The sequence below is a fragment of the Gracilinanus agilis genome, chromosome 3 (assembly GCF_016433145.1).
Source record: "Gracilinanus agilis isolate LMUSP501 chromosome 3, AgileGrace, whole genome shotgun sequence".
NCBI lineage: Eukaryota > Metazoa > Chordata > Mammalia > Didelphimorphia > Didelphidae > Gracilinanus > Gracilinanus agilis.
The window spans coordinates 331,060,416-331,087,482 of record NC_058132.1 but is presented as its reverse complement, the minus strand read 5'-3'; the positions used below and the strand labels follow the sequence as shown (position 1 = coordinate 331,087,482).

General features: G+C 37.2%; 1 protein-coding gene across 1 annotated transcript in view; it reads left to right on the top strand.

Moving 5' to 3' along the window:
* The window catches only part of PCCB (propionyl-CoA carboxylase subunit beta), a 124,755-nt gene that overhangs the window by 17,216 nt on the left and 80,472 nt on the right, over positions 1-27,067 (top strand). The window contains exons 6-9 of the mRNA XM_044669991.1: positions 958-1,068; positions 8,318-8,426; positions 12,763-12,883; positions 16,063-16,144. Of these exons, the coding sequence (XP_044525926.1) occupies positions 958-1,068; positions 8,318-8,426; positions 12,763-12,883; positions 16,063-16,144 (423 nt within the window). The remainder of the gene's footprint in view (positions 1-957; positions 1,069-8,317; positions 8,427-12,762; positions 12,884-16,062; positions 16,145-27,067) is intronic.

The following is a 27,067-nucleotide window of genomic DNA, read 5'->3' as shown; positions in this document are numbered from 1 at the left end:
TACTGTTAAGCCTCTTGTTTATCCCTTCTACATATAATCTTGGTTTTAGATACATACTATTTATGTTAAGGAAAGGTCTGTTTATTCCTATGTTTTCATATTTGTTTTAGTTTTTAACATGAAGGGGTGTTATATGTTGTCAAAAACTTAGACCAGAAGTTCTTAACCTTTTTTGAATATCATGAATCCATTTAGCTGTCTGGTGAAGCTTATGGACCCCTCAGAATAATGTTCTTATTAAAAAATTCTTAATTGAAGAAAAAATATGTTTTAGTTATAGGTAAGTAAATATAAAGTTGTAATTTTTTTCTCATATAAGTTCACAGACCCCCTGAAATTTTTATGTGGACTTCCTTAACAACCCCTCCTTTAGAAGGGAACTTTGCTTGGAATTCATAGAAAAGTCCTGATGGAAGTTGAAAAGGGAGAACAGATATAGTGGAAGAAAATCCACATACTTTCCATCCCGTTTCTACCCTGGCTATAACAACAATAAAAAATTCCATTTATATAACACCTTATTTCTTATGAAATATTTTTCTCTCAACAAATTTATGAGGCTGGCGTATACCTACCCATAATCTCCATTTTACAGATGAGGAAATTGAGGCTTAAAGGGAGTTAAATGCTTTTCCTACATGTTTACTAAGTGTAGTAGGTATGTTCATAGGTATGAACTCATTAAGGGTAGTAGGTAGTTCATAGGTATGGACTCACTTCTTTTCTTTTGGCTCCCTATCCAGTATTCATTCTACCAAATTATGCTACTTGGAGGCAGCCCGAAGGGGGAAAAAAAGAACTTTAGTAATAGATTATAGCATTTCTTTCCTGTTGCCTGGATGCAGTTTCTGTGTAAATAATACAAATGTTATTTTATTGTTGCCTTTATCTGTTTGTTGATAAAACCTTGAACATGCTCAAGTAACCAGGTAACCTTTGCTTTTTCTCTTTTGGCAGAGGAATGTCATGGCATCTGGAGTTGTCCCTCAAATTTCTTTGATCATGGGCCCATGTGCAGGAGGTGCTGTCTATTCCCCTGCCCTAACAGACTTCACATTCATGGTGAAGGTAAGACTCTGGTGTCTATTTTCATGGTTTCTTTTCAGAATTGTGTAGTTTCTCATATATAGTAACATTAATGCATGACCTAGATCTAATTTGTTATCTAAATCCATTGGATTTCAGAGTGCTGTGCATGATAAAGTCTTAGTATTGAGAAAGCGGTGGCGTGGCATCATTAGGATGGGGGATTCATTGGCCAGAGTGCCATGCATTTGATTTGGGGTCAGTTTTCAATGTTCAATGAATTACAAATATATCCTAAACACTTATTAAATCTATAAATGGAAAATAATCTCCAAAAATCATTTATCCAGAGATGTTAGAAACACCACCAGTGGCCCACAACACTCCTGACTGGCTTGAACCAGATTAAAATATAATTGGGAAATATTTAACAAAATAAGTTCATTTTTAAACTAGAAACATGTGGTTTTCTAAGTCAATATGAAGCCCTCAGGGATCCCTGCATATTTTAGTGGCCCCTGTTTCTAATTGAGTTTGACACCACTAATCTAATGCACTAGTGTTTCTGCAGACTGATTAGTCATTAAATTTTAGAGCTGACAGGCCCCTAAAGATCATTCTGACACTCTTATTGAATGTTAAAGAAATTGAGGCCCAGAGAATTGAAAGAACTTCTAGGCATAGGATCAGAGCCTTAGTGCAGTTTCTAAACCATATCCTCTTACCTTCTCTATCTGTCTTATTTCTTAAAAATCTCCAGGGAAAGTGAGTGTATAACTTTTAATGTTAGAAATTTTAAGTTTTCTTCTTCTATCTTTCTGCTCTATTAGGGCCATTTCATCTTTTAAAAGTGATTTTATTTAAATGTTATATGTGGACTGATGCTGAACAAATAAAAATAAATAATCCAACAATATGGAGCATATTCTGATATAAAACCTTAACATTTAAACTATTTGGAAATTTAATTGGAAAATTATTTTTAAAATATGTTTTTCTTTATTTTGTTATATAATTCCCAATTATATTTAAAAAATTTTAGCATTTGTTTTTTTTTTAAAATGTTGAGTTCCAAATTCTCTTCCTCTTTCGTGGCCCTTCCCTATCCTTTGAGAAGTTAAGCAATCTGATATCAATTATTCATATGAAGTCATGCAAAGCATATGGAAAATTAATTTTAACAAAGTAGTAGCACTGGTTTGGTTCATGTCTATTTCTGAATCCATCTATTCACTATTTTGTTAGCCTAGCTTGTTTTTTTTTAAATATTGAATTGTCATAGGATCATAAATTTCAAGTATGAAGGAACCTTAGAATTCATTTAGACCAATCATCTCATTTTATGTATGAGGAACTTGCGCAGGTCCAGTGAATTGCCTAGGGCTCCTCAGCTCATCAGTGAATGAGTCAGTATTCTTTAAGTCCTAGCCTTCCTGACTGGACATAGGATATTTTATCATTATGCTGTGTTGCCTCTCTGATATTAATGTGCATGTTTTAATTCTGCGGACATGGCAGTATGTTATTTTATGTCTTTCTTTTTTTCTTCATATTCACATTTTCATATTTTTATAGTATAACACTTTATACTTACATTAATAATATAAATTACCTAGATATTCCCTGATTTAGGTCATATAGGTTATCTCTAGTTTTTTGTTTTTGTTTTTGCTTACAAATAAATCAACTGTACACGTTTTTGCATAAGTCAGTCCCTTTTCCCCCTTTTAATAACTTTTTATAGCACTAGTAGTGGGATCAGATTGCTGGGTCAGAAGATACGAACAATGAGATGACTCTTATTAACAGATTTCCTTTCCCAGAAGCTTGTACCAATCTATAGGCCTATCAGCAGTGTTTGTTCATAGTGATGGAGAGCATTTTTTTCATATTATTGAAGATACTTTTAATTTCTTAATCTGAAAACTGCCTATTCTTATCCTTTTGACCATTTATCAGTTGGAGAATGCTTTGTATTGGTATAAATATGACTTGGTTCTCTATGTATTTGAGAAATGAGATTTTTTTCTGAGATACTTGCTATAAAGTTTCTTTCCCAGTTTGTTGTTTCCCTTCTAATCTTGGTTGCTTAATTTAATGTAGATAAAGTTAAATATTTTACATCTCATAATATTTTCTATCCCTTATCCACAGATCTGACAAACTATTCGATGTTCCTCTAATTTGTTTATGGTTTTACCCATTATTTCTAAATCATGTATCCATTTTGACTTGACTTTGGCATATGGTGTTAAGTATTACTTTATGCCTAGTTTCTGCCATATTGTTTTCCATTTTTCCCAGAAGTTTTTGTAGAATAGTGAGTTCTTCTTCCAAAAGCTTGGGTCTTTGGGTTTGTTAAACACTAGGTCACTATGGTCATTTACTGTAACATGTTGAATGCCTAACATATTCTATTGATTTTATTACTCTATTTCTTAGCCAGTACCAGATTGTTTTGGTGGTTGTCACTTTTTAATGAAGTTTTGAGATCTGGTACAGCTAAGCTACCTTTCTTCATATTTCTTTAATTAATTCTTTTGATATTCTTGGCCATTTTTTCTTCCAAATGAAATTCATTATTATTTTTTCTAACTATGTGAAATAAAACTTTGGGGTAGTTTGGTTGGTATGGCACTAAACAGGTAGATTAATATAGATAGAGTTTTCATTTTTATTATATTCACTCAGCCTATCCATGACAATTAATGTTTTTTTAATTATATAGTATTGGAATTATTTGCTTTTTAAATGTTTGGTAGAATTCACTTGTGTATCTAGCTGGTTCTTATTTCTTAGAAAATTTATTAATGCCTTGTTCAGTTTCTTTAATTGAGATAGGATTATTTAAGTAATATATTTTCTGTAATTCTTGGCAATTTATATTTAAAAATATTCATCTATTTTGCTTAGGTTATTAAATTTATTGGCATATAATTGGGCAAAATAACTCCTAATAATTGTTTTAATTTTATCTTCAGTTATCTTCAGAACTGGTTTTCAGTTCACCCTTTACATTTTTTATCATGATAATTTGATTTTCTTTCTCTTTTTGATGAAATTAACCAATGGATTATGTTTTATTTTTTCATAAAACCATCTCCTTGTCTTAGTCCAATTGTTTTCTTACTTTCAATTTATATTGTAGTAGTATTGATGTTTAATGGCAATGTGCTTTTATCAGAAGGATCACACTTAACTTTTTTGCATAACAAAAATAGTAAAATATTATCTATTATATGTAGTGTAATGCAATATTATTATGTAATGTAATCATTATTATTAATGGCAATGTACTCAGGAGAGTTGAGTTTGAAATTCTCTATTTTGGAAACCAATAAATTCTGTTTGTAAAGTATCACTTTTTTTTCCCTTAAAATATTTCTGGAAAGTTTCCTTATATGGATTCCTAGAATATACTGATAAAATTCTTTTGAGTTTTCTCTCTATTTGTAGACTGTCTCAGTGATCTTAACTATAATAATAATTCTATATATAGTTTTGACCTTCAGATTTATAGCTTTATGGTTTTTATATCTCTTTATTTCTCAAGTTCATTCTTTTGCTTCCCCCGCTTTCTCTATGATTTTTATCCATACTAATTTTCCTGTCAGTTTCTTTGGATCCTATCTTTTATTCTTTCTGTTACATTTTCTATATTGACCATTAAGGTTTACACTTACTCTTGATTAAATTGTATTTTAAAATATTCTTTTTTTGGCTTTGGTTCCTCCTAGGATGTTTTAACTGCTCAGTGTTTGCTTTTTTTAAAAGTATCCTGTTATGATTTTCTCGCCTGTGTTGATTCTTCCTTAAATTCTTTAAATGTCATTTATCCATTTGATAGTATCTGGATATCTTGGCATTTTGTCATTTTCTCTTCCCAGTGTTTGCTTTTTTGCTTCTCAGTTTATATATGTACTTTTTTTTTCCTTAAATGCTTCCTGGAGAAAACATTTGTAGGAAACATTCCTCCAGGAAAAATTTGCAATCCCTTTGCAATCTCTTTTGGTAATAACCCCAAATGCAAATAAAAATTATCAGTTTTTCAGTTTCCTTAACTTTTATTTTGGGTAAGTGTAACTTTTCTCATGTAAATGTTTTAGTAGTTTTAATTTTTTTTTAACCCTTCTCATTATTTTTGAGGGAGAGGTGGGGCTTCTTTTCTCATTCTCCCATCTTTCTGGAAGTTTTCAGACTATTTAATCTTATCCTATCTTAAATGGATATACAGAATAACTAATCTTTATCTTCTGAAAGATAAACCTATGTGTATATCACAAATTTCTGACAATAGCTTCTTAAAATAGCAACTATGCAGATAGCATAGTGACATATATAGATAATAACATAGCTATCTTGAGAATGAATAGAAATTAAGGAAGCAATTAGTCTTTTAAGTCACATTTCAGGTATCAGTTTATTCAGCCTTGGGATATAAACATTTATATTTCTCAGTGCCTTTGCCTGTATGGTATCAAGCAGATATTCACTTGCTTGAGCTGCTGGTAGGTGCATAAAGAATGACTTGAGGCAACAAATAAATGAGAGAGATCCTGATGATGATGATGATGATGATGATGATGATGATGATGATGATGGTGGTGGTGGTGGTGGTGGTGGTGGTGGTGGTGGTGGTGGTGATATTGCCCTGAGACTTAGTAAGAAACTGTCTTACTTCATTTCTCAAGTACTCTCATTTAATTCAAATGGTTCTCCTCGTTCCTCTCAAAAAAAAAAAAGTGGAAACCATCAACTTGTGTCTTTTTAACTTTTTCTCCTTGAAGGCTAGCCTTAATTTTTTTTTAAATTTTAAACATTTATTAATATTCATTTTTAACTTGGTTACATGATTCATGCTCCTACTTTCCCCTTCACCCCCCACACACTCTCCCCACCCATGACCGACCCACATTTCCACTGGTTTTATCATGTGTCCTTGATCAAGACCTATTTCCAAATTGTTGGTAGTTGCATTGGTGTGGTAGTTTTGAGTCCACATCCTCAATCATGTCCACCCCTGCCCATGCGTTCAAGCAGCTGTTTTTCTTATATGTTTCCTCTCCTGCAGTCCTTCCTCTGGATGTGGGTAGCATCTTTACCATAAATTCCTCAGAGCTGTCCTGGGTTTTTGTATTGCTGCTGGTACAGAGGTCCATTACATTCGATTTTACCATAGTATATCAGTCTCTGTGTACAATGTTCTTCTGGCTCTGCTCCTCTCACTCTGCATCAGTTCCTGGAGATCTTTCCAGTTCACCTGGAACTCCTCCAGTTTGTTATTCCTTTTAGCACAATAGTATTCCAGCACCAGCATATACCATAATTTGTTCAGCCATTCCCCAATTGAAGGACATACCCTCCTTTTCCAGTTCTTTGCCACCACAAGAAGCGCAGCTATAAATATTTTCATACAAGTCTGTTTATCTATGATCTCTTTGGGGTACAAACCCAACAATAGTATGGCTGGATCAAAGGGCAAGCATTCTTTTATAGCCCTTTGGGCATAGTTCCAAATTGCCAGCCAGAATGGTTGGATCATTTCACAACTCCACCAGCAATGCATTAATGTCCCAATTTGGCCACATCCCCTCCAGCATTCATTACTCTCCCCTTCTTTCATTTTAGGCAATCTGCTAGGTGTGAGGTGATACCTCAGAGTTGTTTTGATTTGCATTTCTCTAATTATTAGAGATTTAGAGCACTTTCTCATGTGCTTATTGATATTTTTTATTTCTTTACCTGAAAATTGCCTATTCATGTCTCTTGCCCATTTTTCAATTGGGGAATGGCTTGATTTTTTATACAATTGATTTAACTCCTTGTATATTTGAGTAATTAGACTCCTGTCAGAGTTTTTTGTTATAAAGATTTTTTCCCAATTTGTTGTTTCCCTTCTGATTTTGACTACATTGTTTTTGTTTGTACAAAAGCTTTTTAGTTTAATATAATCAAAACCATTTAATTTACATTTTGTAATTTTCTCTAACTCTTGCTTGGTTTTAAATTCTTACCTTTCCCAAAGATCTGATAAGTATACTATTCTGTGTTCAGTTAACTTATTTATAGTTTCCCTCTTTATATTCAAGTCATTCACCCATTCTGAATTTATCTTGGTGTAGGGTGTGAGATGTTGATCTAAACCTAATCTCTCCCATATTGTTTTCCAAATTTCCCAGCAGTTTTTGTCAAATAGTGGATTCATGTCCCAACATTTGGGCTCTTTGGGTTTATCATACACTGTCTTGCTGATGTCATTAACCCCAAGTCTATTCCACTGATCCTCCCCTCTGTCTCTTAGTCAGTACCATATTGTTTTGATGACTGTTGCTTTATATAGCCTTAATTTTTTTAAAGCGAATAATTTTGTTTTGAGGATTTCATGAGATTTGAGGCGTAATCAGGTATATTGAAGTGTCACAAGACTAAGTTTGGGAATCAAGGACCTTTTTCTGGGTAATACTGTACATAATAACAACAATACATGGGTTTAAGTGATTATTTTTCAGAAGATTTTTCTCTTTGTTGTGTGTGACTTTTGGTCTGTGAGTTTCTCCTACCTTTTCTTCAGGTTCTTTTTAGATGTAAAAGACATTAGAGCCTCTTACTACATCATTTCCACATTTTTTTTAATCCTTACCTTACATCTTGGAGTCAATACTGTGTATTGGTTCCAAAGCAGAAGAGTGGTAAGGATAGGCAATGGGGGTCAAGTGACTTGCCCGGGGTCACACATCTGGGAGGTGTCTGAGGCCAGATTTGAACCTAGGACCTCTTGACTCTAGGTCTGGCTCTCAATCCACTGAGCTACCCAGCTGCCCCCCCCCCCCCATTTTTCACATTTTAAAAATAAACTGCAATAAGCATAGTAATCCTTTCTCTAAATGGTGTGGTGCTCTGAATCATATCTTTAATTGGTACTGCACTGTGTGTCGCAAAGGGCTTTCATGTACTCTGTCCTGCTATCTTCCTATTCTTAGACATATTTTCTAAGTTATCAATAGCATCACAAGTCACTTTACAAGTATTGAATCAAGAGTAGAAATCGCCTAATGAAGTGACTATTTTGGGGAAGAAAAGTATGACCATGAAAATGTATCTTCAGTTTGGACCAGGGATCAAGAGACCCATGATCTAGTGTTCCCCTGAAATTTAGAAGCTCTGTGACCTTAGACTGACCATTTGACATTTGTGGACTCTGTTTTCCTTGTCTATAAAATGAGATTGAACTAAATGCTCTTTCTTCCAGTGTATATTTTTTATTGATTTGTCTGGAAATCTATGATTTCAGGACACATCGTATCTGTTCATCACAGGCCCTGATGTGGTAAAATCTGTCACCAATGAGGATGTTACCCAAGAAGAACTTGGTGGTGCCAAGACACACACAACAATGTCAGGTACGTAGGATCCAATTGTCCTTGTCAGCTAGTGATTCTCTTTTTCAAAATGATTGAAACACTTTTTGAAATGGATAATAAACTACCTATTTTTTTAAAAAGCATTTTTGAACCTTTTCTTAATGGTTGGAATTTTTCAGAAAAGACTTCCATGTTTCCATAGTGGTAACATTTCTGACTCCAAAACAGCGATCAGAGCAGTAGTGGTGGTGGCTATTTGTTTTTTTTTCTTTGTTATATTTGTTGTTTTTATTGTAAAAAGAGTTAATAAGTCAGAGCTGCCCCAAATTCACACATGGTTTGTACCAGATGAAAATAGGAAGGCCCTTACACACTTATAGGAAATGAGAAGCTGTTTTCAATCACTTTTCTCCAGTGTTTGCATTGCAGTCTTTTGGATGCTAACATCACCAAGAGAAATGTCCTGGTAAGCAGTTAGAGCATCCCAAGTCTTCCTAGCCCCCCAGTAGAAGTTTGACAGTCCCAGTGTCAGTGAAAGGTGTGTGGATGGTGTTTGAGAGCCTGTTTCTGGCCTTGTAGACATATTTGAAAACAAAACCTCCTAGGTCAGTGTAAGGATCTGATGGCTCTTTGCCCACAGGTGATGTAAATGTATGTAATGGGAAGTATGGAGGGAGAATATGGAATTTCTGGTTTTCCTCAACTGTGACATAAGGCCTTTAGAAGCATGGAGGGGAGAAGGGTGGAAGTATTTATTAAGCACCATGTGTCAGGCATTGTGCCAAGTGCCCTGCAAATATTATCTCATTTGTCCTCATAACAATGCTGTGCAAGAAGTATTGTTATTATCCTCCTTTTACAGTTGAGGAAACCAAGGCAACCAGAGGTTAAGTGAATTGCCCACGGTAGTTGTTGTTTGTTGTTGTTCAGTCATGTCTGACTCTATGTGATCCCATGAACTTTGTCCATGAGGTTTTCTTGGCAAAGACACTGGTGTGGTTTGCCATTTCCTTTTCCATTGTGTACCCATTTTGCAGATGAGGGTTAAGTGTCTTGCCCAGAGTCACATAGCTAGAAAGTGTTTGAGGCTGGATTTGAACTCTGGTCTTTCTGACTTGAGGCCCAGGGCTCTGCCTACTGCTTCAATAGACTAGATGATCTTTAATGGTCTTTCTAGCTCTAAATCTTGTGATTCTTAAGTTCTTCCCATAGGTTATCCATTCTCCTTGTGGTGGGAAATAGGATATGGGAATCTTGTATCTTGATTCAGATTGATTATTGAGCTAATTTTGGTATGTGGAGTTAAATACATTTGGGTCTCATCTGACCAAGTTTTTCTTAAAAGCATTATTTAATAAGAGACATTGAGGGCATAAATGAGAGAAAAGGAGAGGGACTGATTATATAGCAAAAAGGAGAAATAACAAATTGCTTTGCTAGGACTGCCAAGATACTAAAGACGCAAAGGAAGGCCTTCTAATTTCTTTACCAGCTTTTATGGGAAAACAGGGATAAAAATTTCCCAAGAAGAGATGTGGAGAACTTGAAATCTGCATTGGTAGGTGGTGTGCTCACATCATTGAAAATATCTAGTTTAATCACAACAGCCTCAATTTGATAATGAACTTGTGCCTTAAAAAATTTACAGAAGGTTACCAGTGTCTTGATTTTCTTTTAAGTTAATTTTCAAAATGCAGCACCAAATTAGCATGAAATAAATACAGCCAGCTTTGTTCTCTCTGTTTCTAGTTTTTTCCTTTAACAAGCCATTGACTACATATCTGTCAAAATAATCTTGAAAGAGGGCAAGTTTGACCAAGGCCCTCTTCTGCTCAAGAATCTTTGGTGACTCCCTCCCTATGGTCTGTAGGATGAAATACAAACTCTCAACTTGACATTTGAAGCTCCTCACAATCTGGTTCCAGTCTGGTTTTCCAAGCTTTTTTTTCCCCTGCACATGACCACCCTTCAGCTCCTCTAATGGAGTACGTACTGCATGTTTCCTAAAGTGAAAACTCTGACTTTGCACAGACTGCCCCCAGGACCTGGAATGCACCCCATCCTCACTTCTGTCTCATTGAATTCCTCCTTTTCCTTAGGGCTCAGCTCCAGGACCACTTCCTAAAGATAGTTTTTTAGGATTCCTCTCCTACTGAAAACTAATTTCCAGCTTACTTCTCCTTAGCTAATGAAATCCTCTAGTAGACTTTAAACTCCTTAAGGCTAGAGTTATTTTCCATTTTGTCTTTGTGTCCCTAGCACCTAGTAGAGAACCTAGTACATCCTAGGTGTGTTATATCAACACTTACTAAAATGTTGAGTTAAAATGTATATCCTAAAATGCAAATTAGACTTCTAATTAGGTAATATATGTTTTAAGAATATTGTTTCTCTCTTTTACTACCTTCTACCTTCCACAAAGAAATGCCCATTCCTATAGTTCTTAGTAAATTATGATTGATAACTTCTGAGAATGTCATGGGTGGGAAGGCCATATTCTGCTGCTTGCATCAAATGCCAGAACCTTATAGAGCCTCCAATTGGATATCTGTAACAACTCAAGAATTCAGTTTAACCATTCATATGGGGGGGGGGGGGGAGTGGATAATTTATTTCTAGTCCCTTGATTAGAAATAAATTATCCACTTACAGTTGGATGGATAATCTATAGAATTTGTTGATCCATTTCATATATATGTAGGTCATATATATCAGTTTCATATAATTGTATAGCAGACTGCAAGGCTCTACTCTAACTCCTTTATTTGAGAGTTTGGATGAGGCTGGAGGGTTGTTCCCTGGATCACTTATCTAAGGCCAAGGTACTAAGCAGCAAAGGTGATAATTGAACTCAGATCTTTGGACTCTAGGACCACTGCTTCCTTTGTATTCTGTAGGTATATATAGGCCCAATTACTTATACATTATTGGGTCTAGAATTAAACAGGAAGAATGAGGTCTGTTTGCTGTTATTATGTTATGAAAGGTACTTTGTCTTTTTTGGCAGCCCCTGAACTACTCTACTCTAGTGCTTTTTTTTTAATGATTTAGAGAAGACAATATTCTTTTATAGCAGTTGTCTTTTTTTTTTTTTGGTAATATTTTATTTTTTCCAATTACATGTAAAACCATTTTTTAACATTTATTTTCCAACATTTTGAATTCTAAATACTCTCTCTCTTTTTCTTTCTCTCCCTGAAACAGTAATTTGTTGTAGGTTATACATGTGCAATCATGCAAAACATTTCATATTAGTCACGTTGTAAAAGAAGACACATCAAAAAAACATAAAGTGAAAAATTATGTTCCTCAATCTGTGTTCAGACACAGGCATAATTAGTTGTGTTTTTTTCCTGAAGGTGGATAAAATTTTTCATCATGAACCCTTTGGAGTTGTCTTGAATCTTTGTATTGTTGAGAATAGCTAACTCATTCGAGACTGATCATCATCATACAGTATTACTGTCACTACGTACAGTGTTCTCTTGGTTCCGCTCACTTCACTTTATGTCAGTTCATATGAGTCTTTCTAGGTTTTTCTGAAATCCTCCTGTTTATCATTTCTTATGGCACAGTAATATTCCATTACCATCATATACCTTTTATAACCTTTTCAATGGATGAATATCTCCTCAATTTCCTATTTTTTGCCACTACAAAAAGAGCTGCTATACATATTTTTGTTCAAATAGATCTTTTTCTTTCTCTTTCTTTTTTAATCTCTTTGGGATATATACCTAGTAGTGGTATTGCTAGATCAAACAGTATGCACAGTTTTATAGCCCTTTGGGCATACTTCCAAATTACAGCAGTAGTCTTGAATAAATTTAGGATCATAAAATTTAGAATTAGAAGGGACTGTGGAGATTGGTTAGTTCTCCCCCCTGTTACACAGATGAGGAGCTGAGACCCAAGGAACTGAGGTGATTTGTTCAAGGCAACAAAGGTAAATAGCTGCAATTAGCTATTTAAACCCATCTATTTTTTTAAACCCTTACCTTCTGCTTTAGTATCAATTCCAAGGCAAAAGAACAGTAAGGGCTTGGCAATTGGAGTTAAGTGACTTGCCTGGGGTCACACAGCTAGGAAGTGTCTGGGGTCAGATTCGAACCCAGGACCTCCTGACTCCAGGCCTGGTGCTCTATCTACTGTGCTACCTAGCTTCCCCAACCCATCACTTCTTACTTGAAATGCAGCATCCTTTCCCAGCCATCATGCCGAAAATAGTAAATGGTGCTTTAGATTAATGTCATCACCTAAAGGGCCTTCTTTCTAAGCATGTCTACAAATATCAGGAACAATACTTAAACAGTAGTTTGGGGCCGTTTGGTTGATCTGTTCTGAAGCCTAATCTTCTTTTGCCCTTTCTTTCTAGGAGTGGCACACAAAGCCTTTGAAAATGATGTAGATGCCCTGTTTAACCTCCGGGAGTTCTTCAACTACTTACCCTTAAGTAACCAGGATCCAGCTCCAAAACGCGAATGCCATGATCTATGGTAAATGACCAAAACACTCTTAATGTGCTTTGGAATTACGACTTTAGATGCCTGGGCCAGCATTGGGATGGGCCTGTGATCTCTGTGGTAGCGTTACGTGTTGTTTAGATTTGAAAAGTAAAGAGTACCTGTGGGCCTTTGTGTACTTTAATGATAGACCTTTCAGATAATTGCATGCCAAGAACAGCAGCAGAGAAAAAGCCAGTTTTACTTTTACTCCTTAAGACATCAGAGGCAACATGGAAGAAGACATGGGTTTTGGAATTAGAAGGTATTTGTACTTTGACCACAACCAATTCTTTAATTACTTTGATCCTCAGCTTACTCATCTGCAAAATGGAAATAGTACAGCCTACATTATCTACCTTACAGGTTTGGTATAGCAATCAAATGAGATAACACAGAAAGTGCTTTGTAAACCATCAAACACTATATAAATGTAAACTAAATGTAGGCCTAGTCCAGCAACTGGCTCCATGCCTGCCATATTACAGGAGCTCAATAAAAGCTCATTGATGAGAGCCAGACCTAGAGATGGGAAGTCCTGGGTTCAAATGTGACTTCAGACACTTCCTAGCTGTGTGACCCTGGGCAAGTCACTTGACCCCCATTGCCTACCCTTACCACTCTTCTGCCTTGGAGCCAATACATGGTATTGATTCTAAGATGGAAGGTAAGGGTTTAAAAAAAAAAAAAGCTTATTGCCTTATTGAAGGAATAGTGCCGGGACAGGGTGAGAGAGAGAAAAAAACTAGGTTCCAGAAGCCATAGTGTAGGCAGGATTATAGGATTGTAGGTTTTTTCCATATTTTGGAATTCAGCCAAACAACCTGCAAATTATTTGTAGAAGAATGTGCATGTTAATATTCTGAGTCTTTTGATGGCGCTTTATAGCGTGTGCTCTGCCATTGTGTAGGGACCACAGTGGGAAGCACCTGGTTATAGAGAGGGCATTTGTGTTGGGTGGGCTTTGGTCTCTCACTGGGCCCACGGGTTCCAGAGTGTCTAAGAGGAAATGGTCTAACAAAGCACATGAGAGGCCAAGGAAAAGAATCCCAGCTAGCCTTCACGGAGCAGTGTCTGAGGGGACCTCTCTTCACTGAGCTGTCCCAAATCTCCTTGCCCTGTTTTGTACTACTCTTACACCAAACAGAAGGCAGTGGCTTTGTCCCTACTTGACTTTTCAGATCTTAAGTGCCTGGAGATGTACCACTTTTCACTTTTGGATGTTGACGTGCAAGATTAGGTAGGGAAAGGACTAGTCACCTCCTGGTTTATCTTTGTTCAGAGTAATTATGTATTCATCCAGGAACTAATCTGGGTCAAGGATGACTTGTTTCCTGTGGGGAAATCTACATTAAACATTGTAAGCTACTTGATCTCCATTACATTTCCTACTTTTCTCTAGAAGGTTTTACAGAGGAGTCAGTTACACCCAGAGGGGTTTTCAGAAGGCTTGGAAATAAATGGCAGGCATTATTGTGAGAAAAACAAACAGCCTTATTGGAATGTTTAGGCCTTCGTTTCCACATTTTTTTGCTTATTGTCAGCACTTGCTTATTCCAGAGGAGATGCAGATATGTAAAGGAGAAAAGAAACCACTTTTTCACTTTGTCTTTTCAGATCTCTGCTGTGCAAAGAGGTCATTGCCATCAATGACTTATCCTTTTAGGGTTCTGAGATTTGTTAGAATCCTCCATTGGAGGCTGTCAGAGCTGGGGGGAATTTTGGAAGTTGTCAAGGCCAAACTTCCTCATTTTGGAGATAATGGAGAGGTCAAAAAGAGCTGAAATAACTTGCCCACAGTCACATGATCGATCTCCCACTCTCTGTGGTTTGATGTTCTTCTCACACTTTGGTGCTCTGGGGTTAATTGACTGACATTCTCTTTGCCTCCCAGTCAGGGAGTTGTCAAGGACCAGCCTGTGCAGCAACAGCAGGTAGAGAAGATGACCCTTTTCTTTTACTGAGTCTGAATATAAAACCACTGTTTGGGGGAGGTGATGAAGAATTTTCACTGCATCTGAGGCTATTGCCATGAAACACATAACTATTTATCTCAGTCTCCCACAAACTTTAAATTGCCGGACAATATTAGATAGTAATGAAAAATACATATTATAGGTATGTAATAAATAATGATAATAATAATAATAGAATAATAACAGAGAACATATCCATGATGGATCGTGAGCCATCTTCAGGGTTTGGAAGGTCTGATTTCAAGGCCTTTCCTGACCCTTCCTGGTTATGTAACCCTCAGCCAGAGCTCTAGGCAGCTTTCTAAGACAGCGCGTCTTTACCTAGAGTCTCTGAACTTGTTATTTTAATATTTCAGTAATTAAATTTCAGTGTTATTGGCCTTTGTACTCTTTATGTATTATTTTATGCATTTAAAAACATGATTTTTGAGAAGTGATTCTCAACCTTCCCTGGACCACCAAAGGAACCACTGGCACAAAGAAAGGTTAAGAAACTCTTGTCTAAGACTTCAAGATGTAGAGCAGGGTTTGACCTGTATTAGTGGGGGAATTTCTTCATCTGGGAGTTCTCTATATCAGTGAAATCACAGGGCCAGACCAGATATTGCTAGATGATGTTTGGCCTTTTCTCTCCTTCTGCTTCTCCTGTTACAATAGGAAAGGCCATTGCTGTTCTTTTGTGGCTTTCAGGCCTCAGCCTTCCAGCCTATATTGTTTTGTCTAAGGCTTAGAACCCATTGTAAAGGATGCATTTTTATTTCCAAAGCATTTGTTTTTTAATTTAGATCTTGTTAAAATAATTGTATTCATGAAAATGAACCCTTTCCTTGCTGCTGAGGTCATATTAGCTGCTCATGGTTTTTTCCATTTTAGTAATTCAACTAATTGGGCAATTCACCCTCATTCAGTGGAATAATAGTGATTGCTATTGTTGAAATAAACACTGATTATTGTGCATTCAGTAAGTGCTAACTAAATGATTCATTTTATGATTCTAACTATCTAAATGTAAGACTATATTTGGTGGTCATTTTTTATTTGACCATGTGAACAATGAAGCTGTCCTATAGCTGGCTTTCTGAGTGGTTCATTTTTGTCATTTTATCCTCAGTGCCTTGCACATAGTGGGTGCTTAATAAATGTTTGTGGGTTAACTAATTACTAATTGTGTCCTCTTCTCTTATTACTTACTCACAGTGACCGCCTTGTTCCTGAACTGGACACACTTGTTCCATCAGAGTCAACCAAAGCCTATGACATGGTGGACATAGTACATGCAGTAAGTACTGCCTCTAACTTTGTTGAATCTTTCTGATTATGGCGGGGGACTAGCTGAGGATTGGACTTATTAGTCTTTAGGTTTGAAGTGGGCTGTTTTGGAGTACCAACCAGCAAAGATTTAAAAGATTATTTCATTGAAATAATATATATTTTTTATTATGGGAAGTTGTCATGGGGGAAAATATCATAATAATAAATAGTTAATAGATTAGAAATAGGCCAATAGAGAACTTTGTTTTTTACAATATTTACTATTGTCAAAATAAATGTTTCCCATACTTTGATAACTTGCCAGATTCATAGTCTTTGTGAAACTTATTTTTTATTCCATTGATTTATAGAGAATAATAATTTGATTCCTGGAGTGCTTAAAAAAAATCTTTAACATTCTGAAGTCACAGAATTATAGCAGAGGAAGACATGTTTGAGGTTATCTTGTCCAATCCCTTTGAAAACAATGGAACTGGTTCTCCCTGAGAACTTAATTGAAAGTTTGAGCCTTTTTCTATATATGAAAAAATTGTAACTTCCCAAGAAGCCTGTAGAGTGCCTTAGGCATCTCTCAGGGTATTTGTAAATCACTAATATTTTTTTTAAACCTTACCTTCCATCTTAGAATCAATACTGTGTATTGGTTCCAAGGCAGAAGGGTGGTAAGGACTAGACAGTAGGGGTCAAGTGACTTGCCCAGGGTCACACAGCTAGGAGGTGTCTGAGGCCAGATTTGAACCCAGGACTTCCCATCTCTGGGCCAGGCTCTCAATCCACTGAGCCACCCAGCTGTCCCCTAAGTCACTAGTTTTAACCAGTGCAAAAAGTTTTATCAGGAGGTATCTAAAGCCCCTGTAGCATGCTACCTATGAATGTTTACATCACCATTTTATCAAACCACCAGCTTGGAGCCTTTGCAGATGGCTTTTTGGGAGCCTATGGAGTCCATATCCTTATTGGAGAATTATACTCAAAACTAGGCCAGCTTATACTCTGTGCCAGCCTAGAGTAGTACCAGTGGTCCTAGATGTTCTCTTCAGTTTATAGCTAAAGTGCATCTCATCTAGACTTGACAGAGTCTATTGAAACCCTCATGAGAGGGATCTCTTGGATCTCTGGCACTAGTATAGGCTGGGAATAGCTTCTTCTGGCCTTCTCTGGTCCAACTCATATAGCACTACCTGTTTTATTGCTTACTTGGCAAGTCTTTGGAAGGGAAGCATCTTCCTGAATGATGAAGAGATGGAAACAGTGAAGAAAGCTATCTGGTGACCAACTCTCTGAGGGCAGAGCCACCACTCATTTCACTTTGGATAAGTTGTGAAGAATGATGGAAACCCTTGTAGGAGTGTTGTAGGGTGCAGGGAATGGAATGGCACACACCTATGGTCACTGATGCTGGAGGAGCTGAGGTTTTTGGATCTCCCCTGTTCTGTAAGTCTGAGTGTTAGTAAGACTGAAGCCTATCAGGACACTGATTGATTATATCAAATGTCACTGATTGATTACCTCAAAATAAAGGGAGGGGAATTTCAGGTCCCTGATTGACTTGGAGGGGAATTCCCTTCTCACAACTGTCCATATCGGCATTAAGCCCAAGAGGGGCTGCTCAGCTTCAGTCTGTGTGAAATAGGGAGATATAATCTCAAAAAATCAATATTGTGGGAAACAGAATGATAAGGCAGAGATCCTGCCCTTGAAAAGTTGTCTCTCTGCAGGAGCTAAGATCAAGTCATATAAAATAACAATAACCATGGAATGATTTACCATGAAATCACACAAGTGAAAAATTACCAAATTACAGGGAAACCTGTATTTAAGTTAGGGCTGGGGATAAGGATATAATGAGGAATAGTTGAAGCTAAATAGAGAAAGAGAATATTTCTTGATGAAAGAAGAAGACACAGATTGGAGGGAGAGCATTGTAGAGTTGGCATGGCATGTATAGGCCCAGAGGCTAAAACAAGTTATGTTTTGGAAAGAGCAAACTATATTTAGCTGGCTCAGAGCCTCTGGTGGGAATGGATGGTCATGGGACATTAGGCTAGAAATGTAAAGGGAGATTAAGGACAGTTAATTAGAGGAGATGTGACTGAGAAGTTTAGATTTGTTAGAATGAGTAATATGGATATAGAAAGCAATATCATAGTAGTATTTTAGTGTAGTAGATTAGCCTGGCTTGGAGTCAAGAAGCAGTGAATTCAAATCCAACTTCATCCGCTTACTAGCTGTGTGACTCTGGGCTAGTCACTTATTTACCTTGTCACCTGTTTGCCTCCACTTCTCATCTATAAAATGGGGACATGCTGGAAAAGGAAATCACAAACCACTCCCATATCTTTGCCAGGAATATCCCATGGACAAAAGTCCACAATGATGATCACATAGAGTTGGACATGACTGAACAACAGCATATTATATTATATTATATTATATTAGCATAATATATATAGTACTAAAACATATGGCCTCTTTATTATAGCATGAATTAGTAGACAGTAGATTTCTGAACAAAGGAATAATATGAATCAAAGTGGTTATTTGTAGGATTATTACTACATTGTTATCATGGATTTAAAGTGGAAGGAATTAGATGAGAGGAGTTAATTGGCTTTTGTTTGAAATTCTGGGATCAACACCTTAAAAGACTTGTTGTAGCTCCAGAAAGGATGAGGGATGATACAGAGGAAAGTGATCTGGCAGAAGCATTGTGGCTCAGTGAATGGACTTGGAATCAGGAAAACCTGGGTTCAGATACCTCCAAAGACACCAGCTGTCTAACCTTGAGCAAATCACTTACCTCATAGGCCCTAAGGTTCTTCCTCTAAAAAATGAAAAAATTACACTCAGTGGCTTCTCGGGCTTCTTCTGGCTATGATCTTATCCTATGATCTGGCCAAATTGGTCACCTATTAGATGTAGAAGCTAAAGAGTGAACAGTCAAAAGTGAATTCAAGATTTTGACTCAGGTAGGATAATGGTTCTCCCAAGAGCAATTGGAAAGGAGTACTAATTGGCAGGGGCAGAGAAATTGAATTTTTGACAGTGGCTTTTGAGTATCATCAAAATATCCAAGGGAATCTAAAGTTTATTAAGCCGAGTAATATGAGATAAGCTGGCCAGGGCATTTTGGTGTTAAAGTGTAGAGAATAAAGAATTTTAATTTTATCTGAGAGAAAATAGGAAGACACCAAAAATTTTCAAACAGAGAATGACATGGTGATATCCTTGCTTTAGAAAGATTATTTTGTGTCTGTATGGAAGATGAACTGGAGTCTATTCCTTAATAGACTGGCACTGAAAAAATCACTTCAGAGGCTATTACAGTGGTCTAGGGCTGAGGGCTTGAGTTTGGGTAGTGGCTGTGTGAGTGGAGAGAAGAAGACAGATGCATCACTGTTGCCATCTCGGTGCAAGGCCTCTGTTATGTTCACATTCTGGGAAATGATGGATGCCACCATTGAATGACAGGGGAGGCAGTTGGAAGGCACAGAATGTTCCCAGATGCAGTGAGCCAGGGGAAGACGTTGGTTGGCCTGGCAGTATAAATTCCCCTGACAGCCACTTGAGGGGGTCTTTGGTCTTTTGGGTTTGGCGTTGGGTCTGTGGGCTCTTTAGGTCTTTAGGTCTCTGAATCTTCCTAGCTCTTTAAGTCTCTGGGTCTCTGGGTGGTGAAGGGAGGCTGAGAGGTCTATGAAGAAGAGGGTCGGAAAAATATGAGTATTTCCTGAAGACTGTGAGAGCTAGTACATCACCAAACACTGATTATGAAAAGCTGAGAGAATAACATCACCAACACAGCTGCATCAACAGTAGTTCCTATTCTCTGGCTTGGCTGTGGCCACGCTGAGCCAAAAGGGTAGTGGATAACAAAGCTCTAGCTTTTACTAGAACAATATAGCCTCTAGTCCTGATTGTCAACTAGTTATTGATATTAGATTGACAGGGTCTTCAATCCCCATTCCTTATCCTGCTTATCCTTTCCCTGATTATAGATTGTAGAGAGAATTTAACAAGTACCTTCCTGAGTGGTCTTTATATCACGACCCTTGGGGAGGGAGCTAACGCAGTCAGATACCAAATGTGATCCAAGGCAAATCAAAAGCCCTATAATAATTTATCCGACCCCAGGTTGCACCTGAAAGGGTTACCCATCCACCTAACCTTTTGGGGTCCTCCTTGGGCAACTATTAGAGAAAAGGGGAAATTATAACAACCATCAAGGGTTGGTGTTCCTCCATCATCTGCAACTAGGAAGAATACATAGATACATTCACGTCACTGTATACCTATATCTCCCTAGGCCTTTTCTTTATAACACCTCATCTATTGTGTGAACTGTTAGAGTAGCCTTCTGATGGGTCTCTGGTCCCCAAGCTTCTCCCCAGATGAGTGGTAAAGACTAGGCAGTGGGGGTTAAGTAATTGCCCAGGGTCACACATCTAGGAAGTGTTTTGAACCCATGACCTCCTGTCTCTAGGCCTGACTTTGAATCCACTGAGCCACCTAGTGCCTCCTCTCTCTTTGGCTTTTAAAACCCTTCATAATCTGATCCTTTTTACCTTTCTAATCTTAAATGCTAATTTCTAATTCCTTCCCTCTGAGATTACCTCCAGTTTTTATCACATATTGATCATGTACACATTGTCTCCCCAGTTAGACTGGGCACCCTTTAGAGAAGGGACTGAGTTTTTTTGCCTTTGAATCTCCAGGGCTTAGCACAGGGCTTGACCATACAGTAGGCACTTGATAAATGATTGTTGATTAGATTTGACTATGGAGATGGAATTAACTAGACTTGAAAACTAATTAAATGTAGAAAGTCAGGAAAGATTGAGTCATTTGGACAAAAAATTGAGTTCTTTTTTAGACTTTTGTCCTTCAGCATTTATGCCATTTTTCACCTTTTCTTCAAATGTAAAATCTCCTGGTAGACTCTTATATCCATTTTCTTTATACTTATGTTGCATACTATTTTAAACATAAAGATTAGTTGCTCGGTCAGATCAGATTAGGTCCTTATTCTTATGCTTCCTTGTATCATTATTTCATTTTTCCTTACTTTTATCTCATTTCCTCATGATATTAAAAGCTCCCTTTGGGTGTAGTGGGTGTAGTTTTTTGAGTCTTTAAAGTATGAAAGACACCAACCAACTAGAAGTAGTCCAAGTAATAGATCCTCAGAGAAAAGAATAACCTGGACCCCAGGACTATAAGAATACCTGAAATAAATGAAGCATGATATACACAATGTAATATTAAATGAAATGAGAACTAAGAAGAAAGAGTAAGAAGTGTAATAAATATCTTAGATTAAAATGTGGCAAACCTTACCCAAGAATTGGACACCCTGAAAATTAGAATAGGTCAAACAGAAAGCATTAACTTCATGAAAAGATATAACAAAAGCAAAAGATTGGGGGAGGAAAAAAAACAGAAAAATACTTAAGGTATATACTATCAAAAACAATCTGACCAGGGGGCAGCTAGGTAGCTCAATGGATTGAGAGTCAGGCCTAGAGACGGGAGGTCCTAGGTTCAAATCTGGCCTCAGACACTTCCCGGCTGTATGACCCTGGGCAAGTCACTTGACCCCCATTGCCTACCCTTACCACTCTTCTGCCTTGGAGCCGATACACAGAAGTTAAGGGTTTAAAATTAAAAAAAAAAAAGCAACAAACAAACAATCTGACTTGCAAAATTTGATTAAATAGAGAGAATCTAAGAATCATCAAACTTCCTAAAAATCAAGATGAAACAAAAACCTAGCTATTATATATTAAGTCATAAGTAAAGATCTATTAAATCCAGAAGACAAAGTGAAAAAAAAAAAAGAACAAATTCACCAGCCATCTCTTAAAGTGATCCTAAAATGAAAAATCTTGATTGTAGGCAGGGAGATAGTAAAAATAGACACTATTAAGAGTTAAATAGGGAAATTATGCCTCAAGGCATCATTGTTAAAATACTTTAAAAGTAAATTGAATTGAATTTTAGAGACAGATAGGAAAACTATAACAATGAATCTCAGTGTATGCTTTTCAGATCTAGGCAAATCTAAAGAAAGCTAAGCAAGAAGAAATTAAGGACTTGAGTAAACTTTTTAAAAGAGGATAGGATCATTTCTGGAAATTATTAGTTGGGAACAGAAAGGTGTACATATTTCTTAGCTGTGTATGGCATCTTTCAAAAAATTTACCATGTGTCAGGCCATAAAAACCTCATAAAACCTAATATATATGCATATATATTAAATATTTCCTTTATTAAACTCAATGCAATAAAAATTTCATTCAATAAAGGGCCTTTTAAAAAAGAATTAAAATTTAATTAGAGATTAAATAATTTTATCCTGAGAAAATGGCACGTGAAGAAAACAAGAATATTTCATTTTTTAAAATGACAGTGGCAGCAGCTAGGTGGCTCAGTGGGTTGAGAGCCAGGCCTAGAAACTTGGTTCAGATTTGGCCTCTCACACTCCCAATCTGTGTGACCCTGGTCAAGTCACTTAACCCTTATTGCCTAGGCCTTACCACTCTTCTGCCTTAGAAGCAATACATAGCCTGTGCTCAGGATCTTTGTTGGTGCTTGCGTCCTCCGCCCGCACTCATGCCTGCGCTCAGGGTCTGTGTTCAAAGTCCGCACGTTCTTTAGCCTATTGGGGTCTTAAGTCTTGCTCTCAGGAGCAGGCCGTAGTGATCCCAGGTAGCTGCCAAAGACTTAATGTGTGCCTCAAATTTGCTCTAACTCTTGTGCGCTGGCTTTGGCATTGTAGGTGGTGCGGGGTTGGGGAGGGGGTTGCTCAGCTCGTGTTTTAGTGAGAGCTGTTTCACCCCTTTATAGCATGGAAATGCCCTGATTCCACGTACCTCCAATGCTACCCCATGTTGTGGGGTCCCTTCATTCCTCTGGATTTGTTTTTATGTCTTCTTGTGGAGTCCTATATGTTTCGGTTAGGAGAGGTTAAGCAGCTGCTTTTTAATCTGCCGCCATCTTAACCAGGAAGTCCGAAATAGTGGATTCTTGTCCCCAAAACTGGGATATTTGGATTTATCTTGCTGAGGTCATTTACCCCATGTCTATTCCATTGATCCCTTCTTCTTTTTTTATTTAATTAATTTTTTAGACTATTTCCCCATGGTTATATGATTCATGTTGTTTCCCTTCCCCTTTCCCCCCAAAACTCCACCACCACCCTCCCCATAGCCAACGCTAAATTCCACTAGTTTTTACATGTATCACTGATCAAGACCTATTTCCATATTTTTGATAGTTGCACTGGGGTGGTTGTTTAGAGTCTACATCCCCAAATCATGTCCCTATCAACCCATGTGTTCAAGCAGTTGTTTTTCTTCTGTGTTTCTACTGCCACAGTTCTTCCTCTGAGTGTGGATAGCATTCTTTCTCATAAGTCCCTCAGAATCGTTCTGGATCATTGCATTGCTGCTAGTAGTGAAGTCCTTTACATTTGATTGTACCACAGTGTATCAGTCTCTGCGTATAATGTTTTCCTGGTTCTACTCCTTTCACTCTGCATCAATTCCTGGAGGTCATTCCAGTTCACATGGAATTCCTCCTGTTCATTATTCCTTTGAGCTGTTGTGAGGAAGTTTACTAAATTATTATTTAGGAGACCTAGCAAGCAGGGCTGGAGAATTCTAAATGGAATGGGGAAGCAGGAAGTGTGGCCTCTCTCTCTGAGATGGACTCCATGGTGGTTGGGACAAGTTGTAACTGATCCTGGGAGACCTCAGAGGAAGTGGAGTTTGCACACAGATTTCCTCATATCCAGAAGGAAAACTGTTATCTACTTGTGGAGAATTTTGGTAGAGACTATTAATCCCAACCTGAGTGCAGGTTAACTTGGGCTGGGTTAGCTCCCAGATCTACCCACCTGAAGGAGTACAGATAGTTGTCCTAGAAGAGCTGCAACATCCCTAGAATGTGTCAGGACTCTGCTGTGAGGATACCCCCTTCAGTCCTGCTATTCTTTGGGCCCTGTCTTGCTTTAGTTCTAAGTTCAGTGTAGATAAGTCCCTCCCCTGACCCTGTGGTTTGCCCATAGTCTGGATTTGTAGAAACCCCTATTCCCATCCTTTAGAGCAGGCGTCGGCAACGTATGGCTCTTTTTGCAGGAGCCATAAAGTCCATTTTTTTTCAGGCGCTATTACAGGAGCATGCACTGTTTGTTACAAGAGCGTGCACTGTGAGCACTGTACGGCTCTCACGAAATTACATTTTAAAAAATGGCATTTATGGCTCTCACAGCCAAAAAGGTTGCAGACTTCTGCTTTAGACCATTGTTCCCTTAATTAAATTTATTACAAATCCTCTTGTCATTTGCTTGCTGGTTTTCACAGACCCCTTGTCTAGGTGGGGCAGGGTGACAGTTAGAGCCTAACTGTCACCTCTGTCATCAATAATTTCCCTTAACAGCTAAACTCACTTTCCCTAACTTGTTTGGTCCCACCTATTGTCCATTCCTGTCTCCTACTCACCCTTCTGAACCCACATATAATATTTAAGTTAACTCCCCTGGTTTTTCCCATAAGAGTTTGGCAGACCCAGATGGTGGGTTAACAGGAGCAAAGGAAGTTCTCTCTTGGATACTCAGAGCCAGACTGGAAGTCAGAGGAATCTGAACATTCTGTGGGGGGTGTACATCCATTGGCTGTGGGCTGAAAGTTCTGAGCCAGTGGTGTACCACTCAGAGCTGCCCACCCTTCCCCGTGGTTCATTCATAAATTCCCTGAGTGAGTCAACTTTACAACTAAGCTTCAGGGAAGGGGTTTTTCCAGCCATCCCCCCCAATTGTTTTTTTTTCTCCTGATTTTTTCTTTAATGTTTTTTTTTAAGTGTTCTTACTGTACTATATTGTTACTGTTGGTGTATAATTTCGGTTTTGTTTGGTAAATACTCATAATACTACTAACACATTGTCAACAAGTATATTAAAGCTATAATGGAAGAGATGTTAGATAGAGTTATAATGTTGGTATGGAATTTGTTGTGGGGTACATTTTATTTTTTTGTTAATGGTATACCAAAGTACATCAAGTTGGGCCTAAGTTTTGAAAAATTAAACCCAATATGGGACATTACATTGTTAGATATGGTAGCACACATACCATTAATTTTATTTTGTGGATATATTGTATATAGGATGCTCTGGTTGCTCAAATGCATGTTATATACACTTAAAGTATTGGTAACTTGGTAGTACAAAGAATCTGATTTAAAGTTGATGTTATATTTGATGCAAATTCAGATCAATAACATGGAAGAATTCATAAAGCAAGAAAGGTTTAAGGACATTGGCTATGGTCTGGCTCAGCATGCTAATAATGAAATAGATAATGTAGACTTATCTAAGACTTGATTTGGAACAAAAGGTATTAAATAAGGGAGACAAACTGGTTAACCTTTTCCCCCTACGTGACCTTCTGGCAGTGAGAGATGATGGGACTTTTCATGTGAGAAAGCACACTAGATTTAGAAAGGAGGATGTGGAGAACTTGAAAAGGAAAATCCTTAATTTCCATGATGATGCTGGCAAATTTATTAAGATCTTTAGAGCATTTGTTAAGGTACTTGACCCAGACTTTGAGGACTGTTGGTATGTTTTAGGAGAGATATTGCCCAATCATGATAGAAATAAATTTGTAGAAGAAATAAGAAATACTGAGGGGATGACTCCATGGCTGGTAGCCTGGGAGGTGCTGGATTTAAATTCAGTTCCAATTTACAGAATGCTTAAGCAGGCAAGGAAATCACTGATAAAGGTAATGGAGAAATATTCGAGATACCCTAACACTTGGTCAAAATTTGAAAAGGTTAGGCAGACTAATCAGGAGACACCAGCTACAGTCTTAGATCGCATTATCGAAGCTGCTGAAATTTACTTGGGTAGGAATGTTCTGGAAGATACCACCATAGAGCATATTAAGTGCATATTTGTGAGAAATGCTGTTCCCCAGGAGAGGAGTTTTTTTATAACAACTATCCAGATTGGGAACTTCTGAGCCTGGATGAACTGAAACAAAAGACCACATATGTTTTTGCTCAAGAGAAGGACAGAGGGAATGATGAAAAGGATGCAATGATTGAGAGCCTCAGGAAACAACTTAGAGAGGCAAATAGTAGGGCAAATGAGAAGGAAATCAGTGAGATAAAAGCAGTGGCATTGAGAACATCTGAAAAGAAAAATAGTGCTAATAACTATAAGATTAATGCTAATATAAACACAAGATATCGAAGACAGCAATCATGTTATGTGTGTGGCCAAGTTAGACATTTTGCAAGAGAATGTAGGTTTAGAAGAAGATCATATGGGCAGAGGTACAATAATAATAATAATGGATTTAATTGGTTTAATAATAATTATGGATATAGGGGAAATAATTGGAATAATGGATTTAATTATGGAAATACCCAGCAAAATGTGTTCCAATGCCAAAATGTATGCTGCCAGGGTGTTCAAACTCCTAATATGACAATGATACAGGATTATATAAAGGCTGGGAAGCGACCAAAGTATAGTCACATTGCCCAGGGGAATGTTAATCATGGTAACCTGGGTGGAGGGACAGCTTCGTTATAAAAGTGTGCCCGAAATTGTAATTAATCAAGGTAATGGAACTAAAGTGAATGTTGATGAAACTGTATGTATTAAAGATAATGATAATGTAATTGTGGATTATGTAAATGACACACGTGGTGTTAATATTGATTTAATTGGTGATAAGAATGTAATAATGGTGATGAGTTGATCAGTGTTAATGTTAATTTAAATGGCATCAATGATAGTTTAATCAAAGTGAATGATAATTTGAAGAGAATTAATGATAATTCAAATGGTGTTTATGTTAAATTATCTGAATTAACTACTGGTAATGGTGTAAATTATTATTTAACCAATGTTAATGGTAAT